We start from the raw sequence: 25,658 nt of genomic DNA, 5'->3' as shown, positions 1-25,658 counted from the left end.
TCAGCGTCTTCATTTGTGCCTCCAATTACCAGTCAGAGCCTGGCACAAATCACATTCTTCAGGAACAGCCATGAGCAGCTTCCTTCTCGTCACGCAGCATCAGGAACTAGGGTGAATAGCATCGATCCTTTGCCACTGGGTCTGAACACAAATACACCTTACCCCTCATACTGGGGTTTCAGCAGCAACTGAAGGACTACAGGCAATTACCTCCAACATTAGCCAGGGAGGGAAGGTGTGAAGAGCAAAGTAAAAAGTATAGGTAGTTTGTCCAGTCTTTGGAAAGGGTACATAGGAGCTATAGTAGAATGTTCTCTGGATAACATGAGAATAGGAGGATATACACGTTGTTTAGTGAGTGGGACTTAATTCACTTCGAAATTAATAACGAATTAACCTTGTTCTACCCTCTCCGCCCGGCTCTGAGCCTCACACCACCGTCCCCCTCTTCCAACTCAGCAGAATAACAACACCATCGTCTATCAACAGCTCCGTCGTTACAAAGAATCGGTCTGGGTTGGAACACACGTGGATGTCAGCATCAGCCCCAAGGTTGACACTTTCATGCAACCCCTAATAAGCTACACAAGAGGGGAAAACTCTGCAGGTAGGTGGGAAGCGGGGGTGGGGTGGGATATCAAGAAAGAAGCGGTGAGTGTCACGGCCCTATTGTAAGGGAGCTGCCCGTTCTGCGACTTCAACATTTCAGAGCCACTCAGTCTGTCTCTGCATGCGTCTTCCCCTCGCGAAGAGCCCGGCCGGTCCTGTCGAAATGAAGATGAACAGAATGGTTACAGACAGTTCATCAATCAGTTGAAAACAGCGGCGGGATTACCAGAAGGAACAGAGTGTTTGCAGTCCAGAGGGCTGATCCACAAACCCTGGTGAATTCAGGTTTAGTAGTAGCATCACATTCCAAGGTAGGGTTTGTGAATGTGGAAAGCATATGGGAATCAGATAATTAGACTGGATCGAAAACACAGCCGAGAGTAGCTGTCAGTTTAATGAAGAGAAAATTGCACTATCATCAACCTGAAAAATACAGAAAGGTACAGACCCTCCGGCGCACGATGCTGTGCCGACATTTTAACTACACTGACATCAATTTAATCCTTTCCTCCTACACAGCCCTTCGTTTAAGCTGTCGTCCCTGTGCCCATCCCGGTGTTTGTTCAATGTCCCTAAAGTATCTGACACTTTCTACGCCATAGGGAGCGCGTTCCACGTACCCACCACCCTCTGTATGTAACTCTGCATCCAAAGTATGTGTTCCTCCAATCTCACTCCAGTTCTGCTTCCTTGTGTTAGTCCTTTCTAAGATGGGTAAAAGTTCAAGTGTCTTTCTTCTTCTTGAGCCCACTGTCCCATTCTGGGACATAGGCAACTGACAGGAGCACGGAGAGTTCTTTATCCTTGACTAGACATTCAAACTGTCCCGATGAGACGGACGATTTATTATACATCCCTAACCCATTCTCCTGCTTTTACCACACTGTCTATTCAAAAATCTACCAACCTCCGCTTTCAATATACTCAATGACTTGGATTCCTAGTACGGGAAATATCATCGTCTCGTCCACTCTATCAAGTCCTTTCAATATTCGATATCGTTCAATGAGATAACCCCTTATTCTTCTGAACTCCAACGAGTACAGGCGTAGATCAATCAGATTCTGGTCATTTGTTAAGCCCTTCATACCCTGAATCATTATTGTGAAGCTCTCCTGTACCGACTCCAATACCAGCACACCATTCCTGAGATAAGGGGCTCCGAACTGCTCACAGTACACCAGGTGAGGTCTGACCAATGTTTTCTCCTGCCTGGAACACTGTTTTCTCGTCCCGTCGAAATGAATGCTCTAGGACACTACCTATTGGAGACGTTCTCCCTCTCTGAATTTGGAAATTGCACCGTTTTAAAAAATATATACTTTGGATTTATTCAAATGCAACATTCCATCTGCCACTTGTTTACTCATTCTCCCAAACTGCATCAGTCCTCCGGTCGTTCAGCTTTCTGAGTAGCTTCTTGCAATAGCAACTGTACTCATTCATTTTCTCCCAAAGTCATTCCTCACTCAGAGCAAATTCCAGTGATCCAAGAACTTGAAGTCCCTGCACCAGCTTCTCAGCCACACAAATATCTGCCAAATCATCTTTCATCGATCCGCATTGGCGCGTTGGATAGTTTGCAATACAGAAATTGCTATCCTGCGTCCCAGCATTCTGCCTAGCTCTCTAAATTCTCTCTTCAGCACCTCTTTGCTTTGCCTTCTACGTCATTGGCATATATAGGTGCCAAGGTAGTTCGCTGCTCTCCTTCCTTCTCCAAAATAACACCGAAGCGATCCCATACTTCTCTTACCCTTGTTCCCGAGAGGCAACGATCCATTCGTGTGTCTCGTTCACGTCCAGTGAATCTCCTGACTGTCCCTCCGACTATTGAATCCTGATCCACAGCCTTTTCTCCCTCTTTCCTTTCTGCACACGGACACATGCTTAGTGCCAGTAACCACGTGTCCGTGCATGGCCATGTGAGGTAAACCCGCATAAGGTGCGATGCGTCACTTTAACTCAAAATTAATAGGGATCAAAAGGGAAAAGCGCCATAAGTTCAATAATCCAATTTATTGGAATATAACACAAAAAGAAACTATCTTAACATAGTTCTAACTGGAACACCACCAGGTATCTGCAGCCAACAAGAAATGGCTCCCTTTATTCCCTTTCATTTCGTCTTAGCAAGCAGTCACTGTTTTATACATGCTAGAATCATTGCTGTAATACTACGGGATCGAAGCTTGAAAACCAGCCTTGTGAGTAAGATTCACTTTTTTCTATCCAGGTTATTATCTTTTTAATTATTTATGCAAATTAACATAGCGTCAAGAATTATAGATGGTTAAATTCGTAGCTCAAGGATTAGAGTGGGAGAAGTGGTTTGAAATCATGGGAAATTATCACAACAATTGGGAACGGAAGTAGCCATAGCAGTGGGAGGGGCTGAACCTGGACCGGAGTGAATCACATAACTAGGGATGTGGACAGGACCTTAAATTAATTTGTAGAGAAGTGATTCGAGAAATGTGGACAAAGTAAAAAGAAAAAGGACCTTCGTGACACAACACATTGATGAAGTCAGAGCAGTAGATGTAGTGTATACGGATCTCAGCAAGGCATTTGACAAGATACCCCATGCAAAGCTTATTGTGAAAATAAGGAGGCATGGGATACAAGGGGACATTGCCTTGTGTATCCAGAACTGGTTTGCCCATAGAAAGCAAAGTGTGGTTGTAGACGGGTCATATTCTACATAGAGATCGGTGACCAGTGGTGTCCCTCAGGGCTCTGTTCTGCGACCCCTACTCTTCGTTCTTTTTATAAATGAGTTGGAAGAGGAAGGGGAGGGATAGCTTAGACAACTTGCTGATGACACAGACGTTAATGGTGTGGGATAGTGTGGAGGGTTGTCCGAGGTTATAGCGGGACACTAATAGAATGCAAAACTTGGCTGAAAAGTGGCAGATTGAGTCCAACCCATAGGACATTCAAAGCTACTACGCAGATTAAATCTGGTTAATAAAGCATACGGTGCATTGGCATTCATCAATCGTGGGATTGAGTTTAGGAGCAGAGAGGTAATCTTGCACACGGATGATAAATTAAACGTAGGGCTGTGTAGGATGAAAGGGTTAAATGGATCTCAGTGTCGGTAAAATGTCGGCACAACATCGTGCGCCGGAGTGTCAGTACCGTTCTGTACTTTTCAGGTCGACGATAGTGTAACTTTCCCTTCAGTAAACTTATATCGAGCCCTGTCGATAGAGGAGAACAGATGGGCGTTATTTTCCATGCGTTGCAGAAGGCGTTTGATAAGGTGCATCATAAAAATTATACATGTGAGAGGGATGCAGATAGTTGGGTGTGATATATTAGGATGGATAGAGGATTGGTTAACTCAGAGAAAGCAGAGTCATGATACATAGGTGTTACATAGGCGAGATTCTCCTTTGTGTATCCTGCTTTTTATTTTTTTAAAATACTTATGCAAATTGGCAGGATGTCAAGAACATTAGAGAGTTAAACGCGTCGCTCAATTTTCAGTGTGGGAGTAGTAGGGTTGAATTCATGGGAATGTGGCAACAGTTCTTGGGAAGTAGGGAGCTGTACCTGACCCGTGATCGGCCCTGAATCCTAGGGGATCACATAACTAGGGCTGTGGAAATGGTTTTTAAATAAATTGTAGGAGAATGGTTTCGTTAGTTTGAATAAGCATGGATAAAGTGAAAAAATGTGGATAAAAATAATGACATGTAAATGATAAAAAACAGAAATTTAAGAGTTGAGTGAGGAAAAGTCAAGCACAGAAGTGTAAAAGTTTGCAAGATTATAAAAGCACAATGAGCGTAAGGGCATTTCATTTGAATGTGGCTATAGGTTCATCGAAACTTCTGCAGAACTCACCATGTTTGGTAAGAACGTGTGTGGTCTGTTGGTCTTCCTTGTCTGGCGTCGTCGCAGAAACAATAGGAATTTTTTTTGTGAAATTATTGGAAAAAACACCTGAATGGTATATAATGCGGTGGTCTACGTGGGAGTCGATAGTTCGGTTGATCTTAAAGTAGGTCATAGTGTCATCAGAACATGGTAGGATGGAGTTCCTCCTCCGTTTTATATTGAAACTCCTGTTTCTGTTTCCCGTGAGAAGTATAAATCTTTTCAACTTTCTTCATCACCCCCAGGATTGTGGATCCAAAGCAATGGACAATCTCTCATTTCATTCACCGGAGATGGAGAGATTACAATGTATTTGCTGGTTCCCGAAGAACTTTGGGAAAACCCTCCAACACCAACAAGCCCACAAGTGAGTACCAGCTGGAACCTGAGCGGTCATTATATTTTGACTGACCCGCAGGCTGAGGGTGAAATGCGGTCGGGAACTAGATGGGGAGGCCTGCTCAATGGGGTGATGGTTACATTTTTGTCTGCCTTTCAGCTATTGAAGCTGGAGACATGCTCAGGAGAGAGGAATGCTGGCTTCGACCAATATGTGGGATATTTAGGACCAGAGTATGTCGATGTTTTTCAGGACGTGAGAAACACTGCTCCTCGTGATGCTTTTGATGTTCATTATTAAGGGAGAGGGTTTTGGTCTACTTAAATGCAAACATAAAGTACGTCGAATTCAGCACAGATTCCTCAAGGGGAAATTACAACCTACAAATTAGTTGGGATTCCTTGAGGACACAACAGACAGGATTGACAAAGGCGAGTCAGTCGTTGATAAATAAATGTATTTGAATCAGAACCTGAGACCGCACTAGGGTCAGTGGATGTGGCCAATCAGAAAGTCGGATGTCCGGGATAAAGGTGAAAGCAAGTTTCATTTGGGAATTCTCGGGATCAGGAAGGGACTGCAAGGGAACGTGTCGCCCGTCAGGAGAGTAAGGTGAATGTAAGCAAAACCGGAGGTCATCTCAGATATGACCTTACACCTGAATGAATAGTCGGACAGGACCGATATATGGTCGAGTATCGTATTTTTCCTGTTTCAATTTCTACGGTGTTTGTATTTTGCAGACGTTTATAACTCGTTTCCCGTCAATGGACGTGTTCTCCAGGAGGATTCGGTGGAATCCCATGACCCAGGCAAATGACTTCAATCGCACGCTCACTGAGCAGAATGCCAAATTCAACAACTCCTTCTTCTTCGTGTCTTTCTGCAAAGGGTAGGTAACACACCGAGGCGTGTAGTTGAGTCTGCTGTGCACCCACTGCCTACCGGGGCATAGAAATGTCTCTCCTCGCCGTTTGCCAGGAGGGAGAGTACCTGCATTCTGGTCGCAGCCTACGATTCCGATGGCGAATCCTTGTGGATTTATTATGGTCGTGGAGAATGGTATTCCATCCTTGTGCTTCTCAAATTTTCCTTGCAGACTTCTGAAAAAAAGCGTGCTGACTTCAACTCTTTTTATTCGATGCGTCAAAATAACTCTAAATGTCAGCCTCAGAAAAAATTTGCCAGCAACTTAGTTAGACGAAATGACACTGAAATATTGTTCATAAAACGAGATGATAAAGGAGGTTTTGGGCCAAGTGGCCCATCGGGTCTGTCGACAGTTAATAATATCTGATTCATTATCTCCCTCAACCCCATTCCACTGTCTTTGCCTTGTAGACTTTGATACCTTTGCTAATCGAGATCGTATCAACATTCACTTTAAATGTCCACAAGAACATGGAGTCCACGTCCATGTATAGCAGTGAATTCTTTGGATTCACCATCCTCTGGCTGAAGAGATGCTTCGTCATCTCGATACTAATGGGATGTCCCTCTATTCTTAAGTTTGCACTCTAGTCCCCTCCATCTCGGCAGTTCAGCAAATCCCTGCTCATTGTTCTAACCTCCTGCGAGTACAGGGGCAGTCCCATCCAACGCTCCTCTGAGGATAACGCTTGCATTTCCGATAGCATTCTTGTGATTGTCCTCCTGAACATCGCCAACGCCAACGCTCACTATGCTGTGTAAGGAGTCTACCGCTGCTAGCAGTACACTGAATGTATTGTGATCAGTGATTCATAAATCCTCAGCATTACCTCTTTGCGTTGGCATTTTAATCCTCTCGAATTGAATGCTGACACTGCATTTGCCATCGTTGATGTCAACAGACCCTGAATGTTATCCATTAGGGAATCCTGCACGAAGATACCAGCATCCATTTCCACATCTTTTTAATGGATTTTCACACCGTTGAGGAAGTTGTTTGCGCCTTTATTCATTCTACAAAAGTGCATGGCCATCAATTTCCTGACACTGTATTCCATCTGAGAAATCCTTGCTTCATTTCCAAATCCGTTTTGGTACTTGTAAATTTCTCCGATTTCCTCAAACTTCGGCAGCAACACCCCCCCCCCACCACTAACGACCCCCGCCACCACCTCCAATCACCCTGCTCACTAACCTTGGTAGCGTTTGCAAGGGTGGACACAAAACCAGACATTCCGTCATCGAAATCATTTACATATCACGTGAGAAGTCCCGATGGCAACAGCGATTCCTGAGGAACAACTCGATAAGCTGCCAGATAACCTGATAAATCCCCGTTTGTTCCAGCTCTTTCCCTCCTGTCACCGGTCTCATGTAGGAGACATTGTTAACCTGCAAATATACCTTCAAGTATGGACCAGGGCTTATGTACCTCCAGATATGTCAGCCTCCGGATCCACCTCCAGTCTATTCAGCTTCCCGACCTACCTTTAGACCTTTTAACTTTCCTATCTTACTTCTGAGGATGTAGCCTCCCGATCTATGTTTACACCTTGGTTTCCGGATCTACCTGTGTCATATCTTCCTGATGATTTGATTTCACTTTTTACCAGCAGAGCATTACCATCCCCTTTCCCTTCCTGCCTGCACCTTCGATACAATATGCATCCATGGACATTAAGTTTCCAGCTACAGCCAATCTCCTTTTTGCCACGGTTGAGTGAAGCCTTCAAAAACATACTCGCTGTTCTGGAACTGTGCTTCAAATTCATCGACCTTACAGAGTACACCTTGGGTAATAAAAAAAAAACACCCTCAGACCTGTAGTCGCCCTTTTCAATTCCACATTGCTGCTAATACTGTTGACTGCAAATGTATTCTATTATCAGACTCTCCTTGCTAGCCGCCTCACTACACACTGGCTCTGTTTTAAAACCAACTACCACAAGTTTGGCGCTATCAAACGGTTCTCATCACCCTGCTGAATTAATTTAAAAAAAAACATGTATCCGCAAGCACTTTGGATTTCTTCGGTCTCCGGGTGTAACCGTCCCTGTTGTACAGATCATGTCTTCCCCGGAAGATGTCCCAATGAACCATAACTCTTGCCACTGCCCCCTGTAACAGATAGTCAGTCAGGCATCGACCTGTAAATTCATTCTATTCTTCTCTTCATTGGTACGTGGAATAGGGAGCAATCCGGCGATTATAATCCTTAAAGTCCTCTTTATCTGCTTTCTACCTAATTCCCTAAAACCCCTCTTTATGACCTCATCACTTCGTCTACCTATGTCATTGGGAGACGAAATGCAGCAAGACTTCTGGCTGTTAATCATCGCCCTTAGAATTATTGAAAACTTACAGCAAGACACCAGCCCTTCGACCCACAGTGCTCTGCCGAACATGTCCATATCTTAGAAATATCTAGGCTGCCCCACAGCTGTCTATTTTTATAAGCTCCTTGAACCGATCCAGGAGTCTCATAAAAGACCCCATCGTTTTCGCCTCCACTGCCACCGTCAGCAGCCCATTCCACGCACTCACCACTGTCTGCATGAAAAACGTAACCCCGGCATCTTTCTGCACATACATCCAAGCACCTTAAAGCTGTGCCCTCTCAATTTCTCTTTTCAAAGAGAAAAGGCCGAGATCTTTCAATCTATTCTCATAAGACATGCTCCCCAATCCAGGCACCATCCTTGCAAATCACCTCTGCACCCTTTCTATGGCTGCCACATCCTTCATGTAGTGAGGTGATCAGAGCTGAGTACAGTATTACAAGTGGGGTCTGACCAGGATCCAATATAGCTGCAACATTACCTCTTGGCTCCTGAACTCAATCCCACCGGTTACGAAAGTTAACCGCAGAGTCAACCTGAGCAACAGCTTTGAGTGTCCTGTGGGCTCGGATCCCAAGATGCTGAATGGATGGGTGGGATCCTTAGTAATACCAAGCGCCCTGCATATGCATCACTGCTGACAAGTTCCCCAGATGAATGTTAAGGATTTCCGTATAAACCTCTCAGCCGTTCTCATTGTCAGTTGTAGTGACTCCAGGGCCGATTCTCTTCTGCTCCTATGCCAGATGGAGAAACAATTGTCAAGATGTTCGCAGTCGTACTCCTTTAATTTGCAGTTCAGATGGGGTTGGGAGCTTGGCTTGCCCCAGTCTAATTCGGATTGAAGTTGCAGCTGTGTTTCCCTGTTCAGGTGTTATTAAGTCACCAGGTGAGGTCATTGCTAATGTGAACTCCAAGAAACATCATCAATGAGTAAACGCGAGGAAATCTGCAGATGCTGGAAATTCAAACAAGAACACACACAAAATGCTGGTGGAACACAGCAGGTCAGGCAGCATCTATAAGGAGAAGCGCTGTCGACGTTTCGGGCCGAGACCCTTCGTCAAAGGCACTTCTCCTTATAGATGCTGCCTGACCTACGGTGTTTCACGAGCATTTTGTCTGTGTTGTTCATTAATGAGTACTCATGTTAACAAACGAAATTATTCTCAATTTGAGAATTCTTGCGAGAGGCGTGTTACAGGGGGAAGGCAAAAGCGGTGTACCTCTCCCAGAATTCTGTGCACTCGGCTCAGAAGGCTCCGGAGCAATAGTCGGAGGATTTACTGGCGCTTTTGCGAGTGTTTGAAGCTGACATGGCAGGAAAATGGGAACCAGTATAATAGAGCTGAGATCGAGTCAGCAGGTTCTGAAGTAAATGATGAGTGTAACATGAATATAAGAAAAGACACGCCAATGGTTGCGTACAAATGGAGACCGAATAAGCAGCTAAATTGTACCTCACAGGGATAATTCAAAACGGCAAAAAATGCCGGACTGGACGTGATGTAATTGAACGGGCATAGTATTCTGAACAAGGTCGACAAACTCATGGCGCAATTAGAAATTAGTCGGTATGACATAGGGGGCGCCGCTGAGACATGGCTAGCAGAAGGCCGTAGTTCAGAGATTAGTATCGAAGGATACTCTTTGCATCAAAATGACAAACAGGAAGGCATAGGCGGTGGTGTGGCTCTATTGGTAAGAGATGGAATTACATCTCTAAGAAGAGAATAACGACAGAAGATTTTGAATCTTTGTGGATAATAGTAGCAAAGGAGTGGGGATAAGATTGCAAAGGAGCTGAAAAAGGCATACAATAATGGTAATGTGGGAGTTTAATATGCAAGGGTTTGGCGAAATTAGTTGGTGTCGGATGGCAAGTGATGACATTTGTTGAATGCCTATGAGAGGGCTTCTTAGGGCAGTTTGTTCTCTAGCCAATTAGGCGAAGGCTATCTTAGATTGGATGTTGTGTTTTAACGAACATCTTATTCGACAGCTTAACGTATAGGAATCCTCAGGAGTCTGTGATCAGAACATGATTGAATTCGGACAGAAATTTGAAAGGGAGAAGCATAACTCACATGTATCAGTATCGCAATGGAATAAAGCGAGTTATGGAGGCATGATGCACGAGCTTGCTCAGGTGGATCGGAGGGGCGTACGGGAGGTGATGACGGTAGAGCAGAGATAGCTGAATTTTCTGAGAATCGCACAAAGTGCATTGCTGAGATCTCAGGTGACGGTCCACTGCTCGGTCTTTAACCCAGTCCATGTGCTCAGCCTTTTTCCATATTTCATCGCTCACCCGAGATCTGGTCCGGCTCTAAACTCCCCTCTCTGACGCCGCCCATCTCAGTTCTGCGTCGCTCAGCATCCCGCTTTGCTGGCAGGTCCTCTAATTCTTTGTTAACTTCCTATTCTTCAAACTCATCCCTTTTCAAGCTGAACCGATTTAACGTTCTGACAACGAGTCAGAACAGAGGGACGCTGTGTCAGGATCGGGAAATGGTTCAAAGGATAGAATAATGGGCCGGGTAGCAGATGTGTTACAGATAACGGAGATATAATTATTTATACTTTTCCCCACAGGATGGTCAGATGCAGCGTGCGTGCACCTGGAAAGGGGTAAGTGAGTCTGTGCGCGGGGTGATAAGTTAACCAAAGTGTCGTTGTACGCGTTGGGTGCTCAAGCTGACGAACAGGTCGGATGCGTTCAGTTAACACCATGCGACCGTAGCTCGTTAAACTGCCTCATGTGCGGCGCCGTTCTGAAAATCTAAGAACTCAGCAACAATTGACTTTACTTTCCTTTAGCTGAGGATGAGCCAGCGATTTCACAGGTAGATGATGTGTGTGAAAAATGCCTCTAAGGGATCATAGATCAATGATTGAGAACAAATACAGACAGAGCATAAAGGTAAATTCTACTGCAAAATTCAAAGTGGCGAAGAATACAATGCTAAAGAAGTTGTATTTAAATGCGCGCAGCATTCTGAATAAGGTGGGCGAACTCCTGTTGCTATGACGTCATGGACACGCCCAACTCTTACGTCAAAATGCTGTTCTTTGACTTTAGTTTGGCATTCAATACTGTGATCCCCTCCAACTGATCGCCAAATATCGTCAGCTTGGTATCAGCTCCTCCCTCTGCTTTTGGACCTTGGACTTTCTGACTAACAGACCCCAATCTGTTAAGTTAGACTCCCTCTCCTCCTCCATTCTCATCCTGAATACTGGGGTTCCTTAAGGCTGTGTGCTGAGCCATCTTCTGTACGCCCTATTCACCTATGTCTGCGTTCCTGTACGTTGCTATGATTCCATAATCAAGTTCTCAGACGTCACCACGGTGGTTGTCCTGAGCACAAGAGATGACCAGATGACCAACAGGGACGAGGTCCAACACCTGGCTACGTGCTGTGGCGACAGCAACCTGGCCCTTAACACAGAGAAGTCCAAGGAGATCCTTGTGGTCTTCAGGCATGCTAGGAGCCACACTCATGTCCCCATCTGCATTAACGGAGCTGTAGTGGAGTGTGTATCAAGCTTCAAATTCCTTGGTGTCCACATTTCCGATGATCTTACCTGGTCCCTGAACTCCTCCATCTGATCAAAAAGGCGCAACAGCTTCTTTATTTACTGAGGAGCAACAGAAAGTTCACCTCTGTCCCAGGATACGGACTAACTTTTACCGCTGTACTATTGAGAGCACCAACTGCATCTCAGTGTGGTATGGCAGTTGTCCCGTATCGGACTACAAAGCACTCCAGCGTGTGGTTAAAACAGCCCACCTGATCAACGGCACCAAATTGCCCACCATTGAGAACATCTACATTCAACGCTGCCTGGTCAGGGCATAAAGATTTAAGGATGCATCTCACCATAACCATGGACTTTTTACTTTCCTCCCATCCGGTAGGCGCTACAGGACCCTCCACTCCCCAACCAGCAGGTTCAGGAAGAGCTTCTTCCCTAAGGCTGTGACACTGCTGAACCTCACATCACAGCGCTAAACAGTTTTGCATCCATATTGTACTGTCTCAGAACTTTTATATTTTTGTGCTGTAGCACTTACTTTTTATTCACAGTTGTTCTTTTTTTAATAACAGTAGTGTGGCTCTGTTGGCAACAGATGGGATAACATCTTCAGAAAGAGGCGACAACAAAGGTGGAATCTTTGTTGGTGTAGTTAGGAAATTGTAAGAGAAAAATACACATTGTGGGAGCCATATATAGGCCTCAAAATAGTAGACAGGATGTGTGGTTTAGATTGCAAAGGGAGCTAGAAGAGGCATATAGGAAGGAAAATGACACAATCTTAACGGGAAGTTAAATCTACAAGGCTATTAGGAAAATCTGTTCGCCAACGCATTGCAAGTGAGGAATTTGGTGAATCGTTGTAAGATGGCTTTTTAGAGCAGCTTGTTCTCGAGCCCATTCGTGGAAAAACATTTTAGACTGTTTTTTCTGTAATAATTCAGGAAGGGTGACGTATATGAGCTCTTAGGAGTCGGTGATCATAATCTGATTCAATTCATACTGCACTTTGATCGGAAGAAGAAGTATAGTTCACATCTAATAGTATTGCAATGGAATAAAGGGTATTACAAGGGCTTGTGTGATGTGCTTGCCCAGGTGGAGTGATGAGGAATATCGGGGAGGATGATGGCAGACCAGAGATGACGGAAAATTCTGGGAATAACTCAGAAGGAACAGGATAGATATGTAACACAGGAGAAGAATTTGACAAGTGAACGGGGTACGCAGCCGTGGCAGCTAATGGACGATAAGGACTGCATATACACCATAGAAATTGATTTTGATTCAGCAAAAGTGAGTAGGAAGCTTTTCAATTAGAAAAAAAGGGCATCCAAAATGGTATAAGAGTAGAAAAGATGACATATGAGAGCAGACTAGCAAATACGATAAACCCAGGACACAAGAAGTTGTTTTTTTTAAAAGTTATATAAAGCGAAAAAAGGAATTGAGAGTTGATATTGAAACATTGGAAAATGATGCTGATGCAGTGGTATTGGGGGCAAGAAATCGCCAATGAACAACAGATACGTTGCATCTGCCTTCACCGTTGAACACACTAGCGTAGCACCAGAGGGTCGTGAATATCAGGAAGCAGGTATGAGTGCCGTTGCTATCAGAAAGGAACAGGTGCCAGGCAACTCTGGCCATTTCTACTACCATAAGACCATAAGACAAAGGAGCAGAAGACGGTCATTCGGCCCATCGAGTCTGCTCCGCCATTTCATCATGAGCTGATTCAATCTCCCTTTTAGCCTGGGATACTCAATGTCATTGCCTGTACACATGCAATTGAATTTTCCGCCTTATCTGACGACTCCCTCTCTGTAGATTGGTTGCCGCACACCTCATCGCCCTTGAATGTTGGCCAAATTACTGGTGTCTTCCGCAGTGATGGTCAATGTAAATACTAATGGCGCTCATCCACCATGTCCATGAATCCTATTCAAACCGATCCAGCATCATGTTCAATTTCTAATTATTCCTTCTAGACTATTGCTAATGGTTGTTCAATTTATATTTGTTCCGTCTAGACTCTTGCATATTGTTTCCTTATCTAAAAATCTGTTCTTCGAGGATCCTTGTGTTGTCCGTCTTAATTGTACAAAGTGCGCTCATGACGTCTCACGTCGTTATCCACGGCCAGATCTTCAACTCATTTCAGGTGCTCGGCCTTATGCCCTGTTTAATAATTCACCCGAGCTTTGGCCCAGCTCTCGGCTCCCCTCGCTACTCGCTGACCGTCACAGTTCCGCATCGCTAGGCATTCCGCTTTGCTGGCAGGTCCTCTAAACCTCTGTTTACTTCAGATTCTTCAAACAGATCCTTTTTCAAACTAACCTGCTCGAATGTCTTGACAGCGAATGAGAAATGTGGTACGCTCTGACAGGACTGGGAAATGGACCAAAGGGTGGTTTAAGAAGCCGGGAGGTGATTACGTGTTACTGAGAAAGATTTTTCTATTTTTTTTCCCACATGAAACGCAGATGCAGAACATCTTCATCTCAGCGACGTTGTAAAAAGCCCTTGTAAGTAGAACTCGATAACTAGGTCTGGGCACGGGCGATTAAAGTGTTGACGTATCGGGTGGCTGCTCCATCTGACGGACGGGTCGGGAACGCTTCGGTAACACTATGCTTTCCTAGCTAGTTAACCAGCTTCGTGCGGCACGTTATGTTCCTTAATAAGTTCCCTCATAAGCTGCAGGTCGGTGCACCTGGTGCAGATTTGTTTATCCGAGAGGGTGGACGACGTCTAGACCTCCCGCATTGCAAAAACACAGCCGCTGTACCAATTCTCGCTAACAGTCGAGAAATGGAGAAATAAGATCAAGTGATAAAGTTGCCAATATTTTTCCACCGCCTACGCTTGAAGATCTTGGACTGGCGCGCTCTAAAGCCTAACACACACAAGTGCATTGCCGGGACGCACGCGCTTGAATTTTCCGCTTTCCCATTGAATCCCTCTCTGCCGATGGGTGTCCGCACAACACATTTCCCTTGAGATGTTGATCAGATCACTGGTGTCTTCCAAAGTGAAGATAGATTCAAATAACCTGTTGGGCTTATCCATCATTTCCCTGAGTCTCATTCAAACCTCTCCAGCGTCACGTTCAATTTGTAACTGTGCCTTATAACTTATCGCTTATTCTTTCCATATCTTCAAATGTGTTTTTTAGTGCCCCTTTGTTGTCCACGATAATTGTACAAAGTGCGCTGTTGAGATCTCACGTGATCATCTATTGCCAGCTCTTCAACCCACTTCATGTGCTCAGCCTTTAACCCTGTCTAATATCTCAGCCGCTATGCATCCAAATTTGCTGACAGGCCCAGACATTCGTTGTTCTCATCACATTCTTCAAACTCATCCCTTTTCGAAATGACCTGTTGGAACGTTCTGATTAAAGTTAAAAACAGTGCACAGTGAGAGGACCGGGAACAAGTTCAAAGGTTGGGTTAATGAGCCGCGAAGCAGATAGGCTCCAGATTACAGAGATATAATTGTTCCTATTTTGCTCACAGGTTTCACCCCCACAGTCCACTTGCAGGGGTCGCAGTTTTTCAACTTGAGGGGTAAGTGGAAATTGAAGACTGACTGTTTTGCTGTATCGAGTGGGTGTTCAAACTAATGGTAGGGTCGGGGGTGCTCCGTTAACACTATGTCATCTTAGCTTGTTAAGCCGCCGCATCTGTGGAACTTTGTGAAAGCCTTTCAGAAAATCTAATAAAACAATAATTGATTTTTCTATGCGTCCGATTTACTAGAGCAGTCGGGCGTGGTTAAGATAATATCGCAGAGATAAGAGATCCAGTATGATACAGTTAATGAAGGGCCAGCAGGTTTAGAAGTAGATGATGTGAGTAAGATGCCTGTAGCGGAGGACAAGGGCAGACAGAGCAAAGAGACCAGTTCTACGGCAGAGGTGAATTTCAAATGGCGAGGAATGCTGGACTGACCCTGCCGCATTTAGATGCGTGAAGCATTTAGAATGGAATGGACCAACAATTAGACACTGACGTCATGGGCATCACTGTGTACCGGCTGAAAGACGGCCGAATCTGGGAGCTTAACATCAGTATATCCTTTTTTGTCAATAGCACATGCAGGAAGGCATATGCGTTGGGATGGCTCTGTTGGTAGCAGATGGTATAACATCTGTTAGGGTCAGAGAATGTGGAATCTTTGTAGGTGGAGTTATGAAATTCTACGAACATATACACATTAGTGAATAGTATATAGACGTCAAAATAATAGAGAACATGTGTGTGTTACGTTGCAAAGGGAGCTCGTAAAGGGCATGTAGGAAGGAACTCGTGAGTTAAATAGGAGGACAGATTCAGGCAGAAAAGGGAGACTGGCAAGCGGAACAGTCATCAATGGAGAGGTCATCGGTCGAAGTGATCTCAGGCAGAACGGTAGGGCACTGGTTCATTCGGGATTCGTGGATAACGGGTCGAAGTGAGGTGTGTAAACTCTGAGGAAGAGAAACAGGATATATGTCTGTGAGGCTGGTGTTCTGTACTGGGTGTGAGATGTGGGAAATCCGGGAGACACCCAGCCTGCTGGACGACTACATGCACATCAGATGCGTCGAGCTGCTGCTCTTTAGGGACGAATTAGGGTACTAGACAGGTAGCTCGATGACCTTCGTCCTGTCAAGTAAAGTGAGAAGGTGTAGACAGGAGTTATAGTCAAGCCAGGATATGATTAGCTCCCTACAGCTCTTATCTATCACCTCCTCATTCTCCCTTATGAGTTGAAGATAATCAACTGCTTCTCCAGATCGTTCAAACGTTCTCAGAGAAGCGGCAGCACGGTGCAGCAGGTGCAGATCTGATTATCCGTAAAGATGGACGCCATGTAGACCTCCAGTAGAACTCCAGCAAACTCAGTAGAAAACACTGCCTCCGGAGCAATTGGCACTGCCAGATGAGAAATGGAGAAGTACGAGAACAATGATGAAGTTGTTACTTCCCTTAAGTCTGAGGAGCTGAGACAGGCGCACTCTAAAACTTAGCACACTAAAAGGCACTGCCGCGAAGCTGCACCTGAACTTTCCGCCGTTTCTGTTGAATCCCTCTCCGTTGACTGGACCCTTCACGACACGCATGCCTCTGCATGTTGGTCAAATTACTGGTATCTTCCACAGTGAAGACAGATGCAAACTACCTATTCCGCTCATCCATCCATCATTTCCCTGAATTCCATTCAAAGCTCTCCAGCACAATTTGCAATAGCCCATTGTTTTTCCATTCTGTTCTTTTGATGTCCACCTTAATCTCACAAAGTGCTCTGCTGAGATCTCACGTGACCTCCACATCCAGATCTTCAACCCAGTTCATGTGCTCAGCCTTTCGCCCCGTTTCATAACTCACCCGAGATCGGCCCCCGCTCTGATCTCTCCTCCCTGCACCCCACCCGTCCCAGTTCTGCGTCGCTCAGCATCCCGCTTTGCTGGCACGTCCGCTGATTCTTCGCCTTTTCGTTCACATTGTTCAAAGTCATTCACTTTGGCACTAACGTTCTGACGTCAGAACAATGTGACGCTCTCTTAGGATCGGGAAATGGTTCAAATTATGGTTTAATGAGACGGGAAGCAGATGAGTTCCGGATTACGGAGATATAAGTATTTCTATTTTGTCCACAGGGCCGACGAACATACCACAACTGCACCTCCGGTGCCAACTCGCCTTGACAGGTAAATGGAAATCGAAGACAGTGACTATGCGCGGGACGGAAAATATGCTGTATCTCCCGGGTGCTCAAAATGACGGTAGTGTCAGGAGCGCTCTCGTAATACCATGTAGTTTAGCTCGTTAAGCAATCTCATATGTGTCACCTTGTTAAAGGGTTTCCGAAAGCCGAAGAAAACAACAATTGACTTTTCTTTTTGGTCAGAATTACTGGAGCTGTTGGGGGTGGTTAAATGAATATGGCAGGTCTCAGGGATTAAGCATGATACGATTGATGTTGAGCCCTCATATTTACAAGTAGAGGATGTGTGCAATGTGCTTGTAATGGAGGACAAGTGAATGATTGATTACAAATGCCGACAGAGAGAGTTAAATTCTACCACTGAGACAAAGTTCAATGGGCAAAGAATTCAGGATTGAAGGTTCCCCATGTAGATCCAGGCAGCCTTCAGAATGAAGAAGAGGAACTCGTGGTGCAACCAGAATTTGGTCGCTATAACGTCGTGGGCGTCATTGAGTAGCGGCTGAAAGAAGGCCACAGTAGAAAGCTTAGCATCTATGGATTTACTTTGTATTTAAAGGACAGACGGGAAGGCGTATGCAGTGGCGTGGCTCTGTTGATATCAGAGGACATTAATTATTTAGAAAGAGGTGAGAGAGAAAGTGGATACTTTGTAGGTGGAGTTAGGAATCTGTAAGAGTAAAAAATATATTTGTGCTCGGGTTTACTCAAGGAAAGTTATCTTGGACTGGATTTTCTGTAGCAACTCAGGTTTTACTCGGAAGCGTAAGGAAAATGAACCCCGAGGAGACAGTGATTGTATTATGACTGTATTATAAGTCAATTTCAGAGGAAAAAATATAACTCACATGTAGCAGTATTGCAATAGAATAAAGGGATGTAGAGGGGCATGAGAGAGGTGCTTGCCCAGGTGGATTGGAGGGGAATATCGGAGCGATTAATGGCAGACCTGAAATGAATAAAAAATATAGTGGTATCTCAGAAGACGCAGGATACATATGAACCACAGAAGGAGAGATTCACAAGTGGCCAGGATGGCAGCTAATGGACGATAAGAACTGCATGAAAGCTAAAGAAAGGGCAGTTAACGTAGCAAAAGTGAGAAGACATTTGGAGGATTAGGATGCTTTTAAAAGAATTTTTTTTAAAAATATAAAATCTATGTGAAGGGACATGTTGACATATAAGAGTAAACTAGCAAATACGATATAGCCGGGATAGTAAAAGTCGTTTTCTTAATATTTTTTTTTAAAGTTATATTAAAAAAATGGAATTTAGAGTTGATATTGGAACACTGGAAAATGATGCGTGTGCGGAAGTAATAGGGGCAAAGAAATCGCCGGTGTCCAACAGGTATACTGCAACTTTCTTCATCGTGGAAGACACCAGCAGTGTACCAGAGATCTGTGAATAATCGAGAGCATGCGTGAGTCGAGTTGCTATCAGAAAGGAACAGGTGCCATGGAAACTGCAGGGATTTAAGTAGTGTAATTCACTTTAGCCAGATGTACTACATACCAGAGTCATGACAGAGATTTTACACTGATTTTCCGAATGCGTTTGTTAAGGAGCTAAAATGAGGCTGCTTAACTAGATAATCCCCTATAATGTTACAGGAAAGATACAATTAAATGATAACGGAATGGCTGACAGGCTGGAAACAGAGATTATGAATAAAACAGGCCTTTCAGAGCATTGCGTGCACGAGCTGGGATGTACAACTCCTATACATTGTACAAGGCATTGGTAAGGACGAATTTGGGGTATTGTGTACAATTCTGGTCACCGAATTATCGAAAAGATGTCAACAAAATAGAGAGAGTACAGAGAAGATTTACCAGAATGTTACCTGGGTTTCAGCACCAGTTGAACAAGTTAGGTCGTTATTATTTGGAGCGTAGAAGGTTGATGGGGACGTGGATAGGTTTCTTTTTTTCCATTGAGAGTAGGGGATATTCAAAGAAAGCATTGAGTTGAGAGTTAGGGGACAAAAGTTTAGGGGTAACACGAGGGGGGATTTCTTTACTCAGTGAGTGGCAGCTGTGTTAAACGAACTCCTGGTGGAAGTGGTAGAGGCAGGTTCCATTTTGTCATTAAAAAAATTGATTAGTATATGGACAGGAAAGGATCGGAGGGTTATGGGCTGAGTGCAGGTAAGTGGGACTAGGTGACAGTAAGCGACTAGGAAGGCCGAGATGGCCTGTTTCCGTGCTGTAAATGTTATATGGTTATATGATTATATGGTGGGCTTCCGGATGGGGTAGACGAAGGATTCGAAGGATAGCGACGATTGGTGAAGGTCGATTTTGAACGGTTGTCCTATGAGGGAGCTGTAACTTGACGCACAGACTGTTTAATGATTTACAAGTGTGGGGGCTCGTCTTGGATTGACTCCATTGAATGCGTGTGATTACCCTGAGCAATGAACGAGTGGCGCAGGTATTTGTACTCCGGATGAATTGTTAATTCCACTGTTAAACCCTTAAGGTTGCGATTCTCAGTGGAGGTTTGATGAAAAAGCGGGCGCAGGTGTCGTTTTAATGCAGACCAACGCTGAGTTAGTTGGGGGCGGGTTCTGTCATTTCTGAGGAGTACGGGGAAAGAGTGTTCGGATTTGGAATGTTTAAATAGACCACGTCCCACGTGAAGTATAAGAATGTCCGCCCTTAATTCTCTGAAGAATAAATGGAGAAATCAAATTTAAAGACCCAGCTGTGGCAGGTTCCGCCTATGCACTGGATTAACGCCCACTCCTGAGATGAGGGCGGAAGGGACTCTCAGTTATTAGATGAGTGGCAGTGCAGGATATGAAAGGTTGAATGATTGAATGGGCGGGCCTCTGACGCTATGAGAGCCGTCAGGTTAAATTATGCCGTACTGACAGCTGTCAATTGTCTGCGAGCACTGGACCATGCTTTTGGTCCGACTGGAGGCCCACTGGAGCTCATGGTGTGGTTTCAAAACATGCGTCAGGTGAAGGGAGTGAAGCGTTCTGATTTTATTTTTCTTCTAGAGAGGCAGCTAAATTGCTTGCGGCACAGAGGTGTCATTCGGGAGGCTGAGTTGGATGAGTTAAGAATGGACCAGATAGTCAGGGGCACCCAGTCCTATGGCCTGATTTCGTGGCGTCTCCGAAAGGCTCAAAAGACGCGCCCCCTGCATCTTTTGTTGAGCTGATCGGAGAGGTACGGAAAGAGGAGAACGCGGCGGAGGCGCGGGAGGACTCAGTCAGCAGGGTACACTCCTCGTTAGTAGTCCCTGCGGTGAAGTGACCACAGATACCCTACCCCGGGGAGCCGTTGAGGAGATTGTGGGAGAGTTGAGAACGGAGATACGTCGCCTGTAATCAGCGGGTGTGACCCCGCCCCCATTAGTTGCAGCTGACGAGGGCGGATTCCCCAAGGGGTCGAACAATGCAGGTGTCACGCCAGAAGGAGAGTGAGCCCCCAGGTACCTCAGCAGGGACAGCCGTACGGAAAACTTAGAGGAGACACTGAGAGGGAGCGGCCTAGTGTCTCTAGGGAACACCTATCCGGCAATGTAACAAGAATCCCCAAAGCAACAGATCCTATTCCTGAAGGCTTAGTGGTTCCACGCTCCAGTGTGTCACTGTGGATAGAGAGTAATTACGATAAAGCCATACTCGAAACCAGGTCGCAGGTCACGTTTCTGTACCTTTCGTTTTACAACCGGTATCTGACGCACATACCCTTGACACCATTGGACGCACTGGAGATTTGAGGACACAGTGCTGTTGATCATCCATACGACGGTTATTTGTCAGTGAAACTGGAGGCTGATGTGGTAGTGTCCGGGGTTCTTGATATAGTGGTCCTGTTTTGTCCGGAACCTGTTGAGAAGGGCGGCGTTTCAATACTGGTACGGACCAACACACCTCTAGTAGACCCGGTATTTCGAGCTGCCTTTGAGGAAGTGTGTGGCAGCATTGGTCTGGATACCTAATTTAAGCAAGGGACTGTGTGGTTCAGCCAGTCGAAGCTAATAGTGGTACCGCCTGGGGAAGAACAGAGAGTGATGGGGACCACCACATTTCCCGGAGTGCCTGAGGGCGAAACCCTCTTTGTGGATGTTCCGGAAGATCACGAGGAGAAGTCCGGATTTCCTGCTTGGGTATTGGTGAGGTCCGAACTTCTGAAGCCCTCGATTGTACAGGCAAGCAGGATGGCAGTGATTTTCAGGAACACTACGAATAGGGAGATCAGCTTGCAGCTGGTGATGTCCCTGGCGCATTTTATTCCCGGTGACGGTAATGTCTAGTGTCATTGTCAGGCACGCCGGGGAGGGACTATTGGAAAAGGGCTGGGGGGAGTTGATCGCTGAGTCAATCAACTCGAGGGAATGCCCGGTACCGCCGGGTTAAGGAAAGGAGTCTGGTAGAGAAGATGTTGAAGATGAAAGGTGTCTTTTCCATTGGCCAGTGTGATGTGGGTCGTTCCAAGAGCACTGCACACACTCTGCGGGTGACCGAGGACACGCCTTTTAGAGAGAGGTCGCGGCGACTGGACCCTGTAGACGTGGAAGACGTGCGGCAGCATTTGTGTAAGCTGAAGGAAGCTGGGATCATCACTGATTCCCGAAGTCCCAAGGCGCTCCAGTAGCAGTGGCCCAGAAGAAGAACGGGAAGGTACGCATGTGTGTGAACTATAGGACTCCGAACACTGCACCGTCCGTGACCAGTATACAGTCCCGAGTGTAGAAGAGGTGCGAAGTGGTTTAGTGTGCTCGATTTGAGTAGTGGATATTACCAGATCCCGATGGCTGATGGCGTCATTTATATGTCCCCTGGGATTCTTCCAGTATTTGGATTCAGCTTGGAAGAACATGAAGCGAGGCTGCTGAAGGTTCTTGGCCGCCTGAAAGCTGAAGGGTTAAAACTTTACCTGGACAAGTGCCGGTTCTGCTAAACGTCTGGTAACTATGTCTGAAACAACCTCACGGAATGGAGCAGCGACAGACCCGGCAAAGATAGAAGCGGTGACCATTTGGGCAAGGGCTCGGGCTGTGAACGCTCTGCGCTCGTTCTTCGGGTTCTGTGGAAAAATATCGGAGATTCGTGAAGGGAGACGCCAAAGTGAGTCACACATTGACTCAGCTTCTGTGTGGTTACCCTCCCGTGGGGAGAGCGAAAAATTGAAAGCAGCCCTTTGCACAGAGGTGGGATGTAAACTGTGAGGAGCCCTTTCTGTCGTTGAAGGAGCCGCTGACACAGGCGCCGGTGCTGGCTTTTGCGGAACCCCGATTGCCGTATGTACTGCACACATATGATGGTCAAGAGGTTTTTTTAGGGTGCATAAGGGAGTGGACAGTGACGGAGAGTGGGAGAGCATTCCTGACCCTGGGGTGAAGGCCGCGTGTCAGTTTGCCATCACCATGAAGGCAGAGGGAACAGAAAGACAGGATCGTGCGGTGAATCATCTGGCAGCTTCTGATAACGCCATTCCCCAGGTTTACTGTAATCTGACTGCTCTGAAGACAAATCAGCTGCCGGAATTGTTCTGCTGAGCGAAATGTACCGGGCATTTGCACTATTTGGTCAGTGGTCGAAAAGAGAGACATGGCTCAGGCAGTGAAGACGAAACACGCTTCGGTGCCTCCATGACTGAAAGAGCGCCCTCATTTGGAGTTGAAGAAAACATACCAGTTCAGGTCATCCCCGGACCGACTGAATGAAATCAAGCCGTGCATTCGCAGCAGACGAATTTTTCTTTACGTCCGATTTACTAAAGCAGTCGGGCGTGGTTAAGATAAAATGGCAGAGATAAGAGATCCAGTATGATACAGTTGATGAAGGGCCAGCAAGTTTAGAAGCAGATGATGTGGGTAAGATGCCTGTAGCGAAGGACAAGGGCAGACAGAGCAAAGAGATCAGTTCTACCGCAGAGGTGAATTTCAAATGGCGAGGATTGCAGGACTGACCCTGCCGCATTTAGATGCGTGCAGCATTTAGAATGGAATGGACCGACAATTAGACACTGACGTCATTGGCGTCACTGAGTACCGGCTGAAAGACGGCCGAATGTGGGAGCTTAACATCTAAGGATATCCTTTTTTGTCAACAGCACATGCAGGAGGGCATATGCGTTGGGATGGCTCTGCTGGTAACAGATGATATAACATTTGTAGAAATATGTTAGGGTCAGAGAATGTGGAATCTTTGTAGGTGGAGTGGGAAATTCTACGAATAAATACACATGTGAATAATATATAGAAGTCAGAATAATAGAGAACATGTGTATATTACTTTGCAAAGGGAGCTCAGAAAGCGCATGTAGGAAGGAAATCGTGAGTTAAATAGGAGGGCAGATTCAGGCAGATAAGGGAGACTGCCAAGCGGAACAGTCATCAATGGAGAGTTCATCGGTCGAAGTGATCTCAGGCAGAACGGTGGGGCATTGGTTCATTCGGGATTCGTGGATAACGGGTCGAAGTGAGGTAAGTAAACTCTGAGGAAGAGAAACAGGATATATGTCTGTGAGGCCGGTGTTCTGTTCTGGGTGTGAGATGTGAGAAATCCGGGAGACAGCCAGCCTGCCGGACTATTAAATGCACATCAGGTGAGTCGAGCTGCTGCTCTTTAGGGACGAATTAGGGTACTAGACAGGTAGCTCGATGACCTTCGTCCTGTCAAGTAAAGTGATGAGGTGCAGACAGGAGTTATAGGCAAACCAGGATATGACGAGCTCCCTACAGCACTTATCTGTCACCTCCTCATTCTCCCTTATGAGTTGAAGATAATCAACTGCTTCTCCAGATCGTTCAAACGTTCTCACAGAAGCGGCAGCACGGTGCAGCAGGTGCAGATCTGATTATCCGTAAAGATGGACGCCATGTAGACCTCTCGCATCGCAAACTCAGTAGCAAACACCGCCTCCGGAGCAATTGGCACTGTAAGATGAGAAATGGAGAAGTACGAGCACAATGATAAAGTTGTTACCTCCCTTAAGTCTGAGGAACTGAGACAGGCGCACTCTAAAACTTAGCACACTAAAAGGCACTGCCGCGAAGCTGCAACTGAACTTTCCGCCGTTCCTGTTGAATCCCTCTCCGTTGACTGGACCCTTCACGACACGCATGCCTCTGCATGTTGGTCAAATTACTGGTATTTCCACCGTGAAGACAGATGCAAACTACCTATTCCGCTCATCCATCCACCATCATTTCCCTGAATTCCATTCAAAGCTCTCCAGCACAATTTGCAATAGCCCATTGTTTTTGTCTCCGTATTTTCAATTCTGTTCTTTTGATGTCCACCTTAATCTCACAAAGTGCTCGGCTGAGATCTCACGTGACTTCCACATCCAGATCTTAAACCCAGTTCATGTGCTCAGCCTTTCGCCCCGTTTCATAACTCACCCGAGATCGGCCCCCGCTCTGATCTCCCCTTCCTGCACCGAGCCCGTCCCAGTTCTGCGTCGCTCAGCATCCCGCTTTGCTGGCACGTCCGCTGATTCTTTGTCTTTTTGTTCACATTGTTCAAAGTCATTCACTTTGGCACTAACGTTCTGACGTGAGAACAATGTGACGCTCTCTTAGGATCGGGAAATGGTTCAAATTATGGTTTAATGAGACGGGAAGCAGATGAGTTCCGGATTACGGAGATATAAGTATTTCTATTTTGTCCACAGGGCCGACGAACATACCACAACTGCACCTCCGGTGCCTACTCGCCTTGACAGGTAAATGGAAATCGAAGACAGTGATTATGCGCGGGACGAAAAATGAACCAGAAGTGCTGCTGTATCGCGCGGGTGGTGTCGGGAGCGCTCTCGTGATACCATGTAATTTAGCTCGTTAAGCAATCACATATGTGTCAACTTGTTAAAGGGTTTCCGAAAGCCGAAGAAAACAACAATTGAGTTTTCTCGTTGGTCAGAATTACTGGAGCTGTTGGGCGTGGTTAAACGAATATGGCAGTTCTCAGGGATTGAGTATGATACGATTGATGTCGAGCCCGCAGTAGAGGATGTGTGCATTATGCTTGTAAGGGAGGACAAGTCAATGATTTATTACAAATGCCGACAGAGCAAAGAGTTAAATTCTACCACAGAAACAATGTTCAAAGGGCGAAGAATTCAGGATTGAAGATTCCCCATGTAGATCCAGGCAGCCTTCAGAATGAAGAAGAGGAACTCCTGGTGCAACCAGAATCTGGTCGCTATAACGTCGTGGGCGTCTTTGAGTAGCGGCTGAAAGAAGGCCACAGTAGAGAGCTCAGTATCTATGGATATACTTTGTATTTAAAGGACAGACGGGAAGGCGTATGCGGTGGCGTGGCC

General features: G+C 45.8%; 1 protein-coding gene across 8 annotated transcripts in view; it reads left to right on the top strand.

Annotated features, from left to right (window-relative positions):
* Positions 1-25,658, top strand: part of LOC140722731 (uncharacterized) — a 62,932-nt gene that overhangs the window by 5,003 nt on the left and 32,271 nt on the right. For 3 of the 8 annotated variants that reach the window (XM_073037420.1, XM_073037423.1, XM_073037425.1), the window contains exons 4-11: positions 490-607; positions 4,743-4,864; positions 5,581-5,729; positions 10,702-10,738; positions 14,125-14,174; positions 15,168-15,218; positions 17,294-17,344; positions 25,008-25,058. In XM_073037420.1, the coding sequence (XP_072893521.1) occupies positions 490-607; positions 4,743-4,864; positions 5,581-5,729; positions 10,702-10,738; positions 14,125-14,174; positions 15,168-15,218; positions 17,294-17,344; positions 25,008-25,058 (629 nt within the window). The remainder of the gene's footprint in view (positions 1-489; positions 608-4,742; positions 4,865-5,580; positions 5,730-10,701; positions 10,739-14,124; positions 14,175-15,167; positions 15,219-17,293; positions 17,345-25,007; positions 25,059-25,658) is intronic. The other 5 variants (XM_073037422.1, XM_073037426.1, XM_073037427.1 and 2 more) reach the window with 3 other exon arrangements.

This window comes from Hemitrygon akajei, unplaced genomic scaffold (genome assembly GCF_048418815.1).
Source record: "Hemitrygon akajei unplaced genomic scaffold, sHemAka1.3 Scf000087, whole genome shotgun sequence".
Classification (NCBI taxonomy): domain Eukaryota; kingdom Metazoa; phylum Chordata; class Chondrichthyes; order Myliobatiformes; family Dasyatidae; genus Hemitrygon; species Hemitrygon akajei.
This window is presented reverse-complemented; position numbering and strand designations above follow the sequence as displayed.